At 28.7% G+C, this 5,570-nt stretch overlaps 2 protein-coding genes across 2 annotated transcripts; both read right to left on the bottom strand.

Moving 5' to 3' along the window:
- Positions 1-263: 263 nt before the first annotated feature.
- LOC108763716 (uncharacterized) lies at positions 264-3,684 on the bottom strand. The gene is made up of 4 exons (XM_018511565.1): positions 3,646-3,684; positions 3,317-3,418; positions 2,824-3,138; positions 264-446 (listed from the first exon to the last, which is right to left on the bottom strand). Exons 2-4 carry the CDS (start codon positions 3,342-3,344, stop codon positions 439-441), a joined length of 351 nt encoding a protein of 116 aa, XP_018367067.1. The 5' UTR covers positions 3,345-3,418; positions 3,646-3,684; the 3' UTR covers positions 264-438.
- A 16-nt stretch (positions 3,685-3,700) lies between these two features.
- Positions 3,701-4,107, bottom strand: LOC108763703 (THAP domain-containing protein 11-like). Its single transcript, XM_018511548.1, has 2 exons — positions 3,959-4,107; positions 3,701-3,860 (listed from the first exon to the last, which is right to left on the bottom strand). Exons 1-2 carry the CDS (start codon positions 4,051-4,053, stop codon positions 3,701-3,703), a joined length of 255 nt encoding a protein of 84 aa, XP_018367050.1. The 5' UTR covers positions 4,054-4,107.
- Between the last annotated feature and the right edge of the window lie 1,463 nt (positions 4,108-5,570).

Genomic DNA, 5,570 nt, shown 5'->3' with positions numbered 1-5,570 from the left:
ATTTTGGGTGTTATTTTAAACTTTCAATAATTAGTTGACAATTGTGCGATGGACAAAGTGTAAAAAGTATTCATTTAATTTTCACAATAAAGTATAAAGTTGTAAAGTATAAAAAATATACAATTATTAATCATTAATATGAAATATTAATAATGTAATTTATAAAAAAATTAAAATATATATAGGAATATTCTAATAAAAATTGAATATTATTTATATTCTCCTTGATAAAATTATCCAGATCTGAAGTTATTGACTGCGGCCGGGAGACGCTATTAATGTTATTTATGTTGCCCTATCTTTATTTTACGTTTATTGAACAATAAAAAAACATTGAATAATACGAATAGCACTAATAGCGTCTCCCCGAACTCATCCGTTAAATGCTTGATTGTTTTCATCTGGTTTTTGATGGCACTGGTGAACCAATCATCATGTTTATTCTACTGCAAGAAAAGAGAAAAAATAAAATCAAATATACTAAGATTGATATTTATCGCCGGATCTAACATCAAAAACTAATGCTCTTGTGTTGATGATATTTTTTATTAACTACTATCTTAGGATAAATTTGAACGGTTTTTACATCAGGCCAGATTGTAAATAGTAGCTTTATAATTAATTTCATGCATTTCATTCGTATTTTCATATTTATGCATTTATTTCAGTCTTATAATTACATTGATATATTTTATATAAAAAATAATAACGTATTTAACATAAAAGTTCTATCACATATATTATTCCGTTATACTTATAGAAAAAATAGCATATAAAACATAACAAAACGTAAATATCACATACAAAGCTGAACTAATTTTCAAAATATAAGTAAACTCTTCAATGTGTAGCTTATTAATGCGTAGCAAATTAAAAGTTTTCAAAAAATAAATAATTATTTCTTGTAAATATAAAATAGTAATCAATGTTTCAAAATTATTACTTTTCTATGTCCTCGTTGAGTCTTGAATGTACTGTTAATGTTTCTTAAAGTAAAAAAAAGTCGGACTCGAGCAAAAAGCCTTATCAAATATTCCTTTGGAAAATTAGGACATGGATGAGCAAATGGTATGTGAGAAAAAATTTCAATGAGATTAGCTACAACACCTTTTTGCAATATTAAGGTTTTTATATTTTGAAAAAAATTGTTTTCTAAAACTTGTATATATGTAACGAAGTCATCAGTTGGCATTAACAAACTACCAAACAAATTATTTTCTGTAGATTCATAAGCTCGAAAGAAACAATAATATGAATAATTGTTATTCAAGTCTACATATTCTCTCGCAAACTTAAGGCAAATATCACAGGAATGTTTTATGATACACTTTCGCATTAAATATCCACAAACATATCGAAAAGCATTTTGTTCCGATAGACTTATGTTTCGATAATCATGATCATCAATTAAAATTGGTTTTCCTTTATCTTGCTGATTCACATCAACATGTTGTACATTTTGAGCTTTATAATTAGCAACATTCATAAGCATTAAGTCGCGATCTTCGGCACAGTTTCCAGTTCCCGTCGTCAAATAAAATGTAGAAAATAATTTTCTAAAACCGAAATAAAATTGTGATGGTGTGACAGTATACGCCGCGCCGTTCAACGTTCGCATTTTTCCAAAATAATTCTCTAGTGAATCTTGATTCAACCGCCTTGTAAGCAAAAACTTAATATCTGGCTGAGTAGTTTGCATATAAGTCCACAGTGATTGTAGAGATTTTATGTTTAATTTCCAAAACTTGAAAACTTGAACCGTATTTGTAATATTTTTTCCTTTTTTTGAAAAAACTGTTAAGCCTGACAAATAATCGAACATTTCCTGTAAAAATTGTAATTGATGCTGTGCTCCAGTAAAAGCTTTCCTGTAACTTTTCTTATCTATTACTGTGGATGAGTTAAAGATATCAAACAAACTATCGAATTTTTCAATAAATTCTACTGTCGTTAATACAACTGCTGGTAAAATATTTATAACGTATAGTGTTTTCAAGGCAGCTGCCACTGTAGCGCTTAAGACATGAACAGCATATTTTACTTTCATTCGATCAAACCCTGATGGTTGAACATGAATATCTGTTAGTTTATAAGCTAATCGATTTGGTTGATCTTTATCATAATTATAAAGAGTTGCAATATGATTCCAAAAAATTGAGTCACTATTGTATTTAATATTATTAATATAAATATTGTTTCTTGTAGCTTTAATCAAGTGTGGTGGGTCGGCTAAATAATGAATACGTTCGCCATTAATTTCAAAATATGGGACTTCTAAAGTTACACCAAGGCGCTTAATCATATTTTGATAGTTTTTGCCCATATCTGTAACAAGTGCGACAATTTTTAATCCGATATTTTGAAGCTTCCTGATCACTTCTTGTACAACATTTTGTACGTCTGCTTCATTAAAAGTTGAATTCAATAGATAATAAGCAACTGGTTGCTTCCAAGATTTACAGATCCCTCTTATCATAATTACGGCCGCATTACATGCTGGGAGGAATTTCTTTTCATGTCCAAGATCTTGAAATCCTATAACCTCATCTCGACTAATATTATAATAAAGATTTGCTTTTAACGACATTTCGTCAATACAAATTACACATAACCTGTCCAGTAATGTAAAATTGACAATTTTTTCCTTTATCATATAAAAAATGATATCATTAAGTCCGGGAGATATTTGTAACGTTTCAATTGATCGTTGAAGAGTTCTTGGACTTGGTAATATTAGTTCATTACGCAATACTTTGTAACTCTTAGAACTAATAAAATATATACTGAGACAAAATTGTTTAAATTGCATAGAATATTTCTTGCCTTTTGTTAATTGTTGGTTTAGTTTAGCTTGTTCCTTCACAAAAGTTGCTGCAGAAGGAAATAAAAATTTATCTGTTAGTTGACAGTAATATTTTAAATCTTCTCTGTCTGATTTTGTAAGAGCATTTTTCAATTGTTGTTTCAGTTTTCTATTTTCCCGCTGCAATGAGACAATTCTTGATTTTAATCGATTTTTTCTTGGAGAATCATGAGACAAATTCTGAGGCGTCTGAATTTGTTTATGAACTAGTTTTGAAGAGGCAATTTCTCCTCTTGAAATATTACGCTCATCTGGCTCTATTAGCGTCCCATCAGCTACAAATACTAATAATTATTACACATATAATAAATACATCTATAATATTAATTCTGTTAATTGTGTGTCACTTAGCGTTCATTAAGAATGATATTTGGTAATTTATTAATAAGACATTTTTTATAATCATTAATCTATTTTTAATTATTGTCTACATCTATGCTAGTTTAAACTTACTAGAATTATTGCTTTCACCTAGGCCCATTTGTTCATATAACGATTCGTTTGCTTTTATTTCTAATTCCTCCTGATAAGATTTCTGTCTAAATTCTATATTCTCTGTGATAAAAAATATTTATTAGTATCTCTCAAGCTAATTTTTCATACGCAGCATATATGCTGCGGCAGCAAAACGTCATCTGATTCATACTTTCAAGAACTGATTGGATAGCATCAGCTCACAAAAAAACTTTTAACCAATGTTAGCATTTTGCTGTCGCAGCATATGCTGCAGTTGCACATGAAAAGTCAGCTTCAGTTGAATAAAATATAAAGCAGAATATTACCTCTTGAAATAACGTAAGTGTCACAAGTTGGATTTGTCAGAAAATATGATGTGGTCTATGTTGCATTTGGTATAGCTGCAGGAAGAAGTCTAGTTTTCAAGTCATTAAGATACATGTTTTCATTAAAATGATCACTACAAATTCGATAATTTTTATAAAGTTCTTCAGTTGTTCTATCAATCATACGATTACAAGATTTGAGCCATAATTTAGACCTATGCAAAAATATAATTGTATAATTTCAATATCATTATATAAACTTTGTACTACATATATATTTATTTGCATATTTATAGAGAAAATTTTTACTTACATTTCTGGATCTTTTGGAAAACGAAAAAACTTTATTCCTGCATTTCGTCCAGATATGTTTTTACACATCACACAAGAAAATCCACCTTTACTCATTATTATAACTTCGAAATAGGATATTAAAAAAAACGCATTAAGAATAAAATCTTCGTTAACAATATTTCACTTATATAATATATAATATCACAGAATCATACAAACATATAACCTCCAAACACACTTATTATTATTCTGATACCGCCATGTTTTCGATAGTATAGTTGACGCATGCGCCTTGAAACATTACACGAAAAATTTCAGGCACTGTCGTAACTGTATATGGTTAAACTGTGACAGCACTGGTAGTGAGATCCCAGGGAGTCAATCATGTAACTTTTCCTCTAGGGCGGAAACGTGAAAAGTGAAAAGTTTCACGTGAATTCTATGATCATCTATGATTTCGGGGGATCATGTAACTTTCCCAACTGTGAAATGTGAAATTGTTCACGTGAACTTTTTAGCCAAGGACGGTAGCGGAAAGACGGAAATCTAGGGAATTGATAAATATACTTCGGAACTAACATGTCTTATCCTTCGACAATTTATTTCAAGGCAGGTGCCATTAATAATTGAAGAAGAAATAATATTGTATTGACGGAAGAGAGGTTATATATATGTAACTATTGTAATAATATATATTACAAAAAACTATTATTACGTAACACAATATAGTTAAGAAGGCATACACCACAAACGCCAGATGAGAATGGCTTGAAAATTTATTTATATTTGAAATTTTACAATAAAATAGACGTTTCGGTCTTAAATTAGACCTTCCTCAGTATTACAAAAATAGTCAATAATAATTTATTACCCATATAATTAGTTAAAATTAACGAATATAAGTTCTATATGTTGTCAGCAAATGATTTGATAACGCTCTTAAATAGATTTGATTATGATAGATTCAACCGTGTTCAAAGAATCAATCAAATTGTCTACCGGATCCCGATAAATGAACCAAAGCCAATAGGAACATTCTTTGTTCAACCTCGATACGACGCAAAAGTTCCCATTTCTATTAAAAATTATATATAAATTTTCTTAAAATTAATCATATTGATCGTGTTCACAAATTTCTTTTATGTGAGCATAACAAGAATACTTTATATTGTAATATATTTAAAATATTAAGTAATATAAATTTAATTAAAAATATAAATTTAATTAAAAAATACAATTTGAATAATAGTTCTAAATTAACCATGTCAAGAGAATAAAAAATTATAAAGATCAATATATGTAAAAAGAATAAAAAGATTGAAAAGATCGATATATAATACTTTTTATACAAACTAACCTGCGTCGAACGATAAAATACACAGCAATCCAGGATTTAGAGTCAATGTGATTGTGCTCAGCGTTAAAAACGTTATAATAATTTTCGTACGTAATCGTGTTCGACGGTTTATATACATTCACTGAGATGGTAATGGAAAGTTCTAAAATTATGTAGAGGACGATATTTTAAGTAACAGAAAATATGATTCGGGTAACTTTTCCGTGTCATTTTGTTTATTGATACTATGTGTTTGTTTTTTGATGAATATTATTTCCGATGTTAATCTTTTATT

The sequence above is a fragment of the Trachymyrmex cornetzi genome, unplaced genomic scaffold (assembly GCF_001594075.2).
Source record: "Trachymyrmex cornetzi isolate Tcor2-1 unplaced genomic scaffold, Tcor1.1 scaffold380, whole genome shotgun sequence".
In the NCBI taxonomy this organism is placed as follows: Eukaryota; Metazoa; Arthropoda; class Insecta; order Hymenoptera; family Formicidae; genus Trachymyrmex; species Trachymyrmex cornetzi.
Note: the sequence above shows the minus strand (reverse complement) of the source record. Positions and strands in the feature narration are given on the sequence as shown.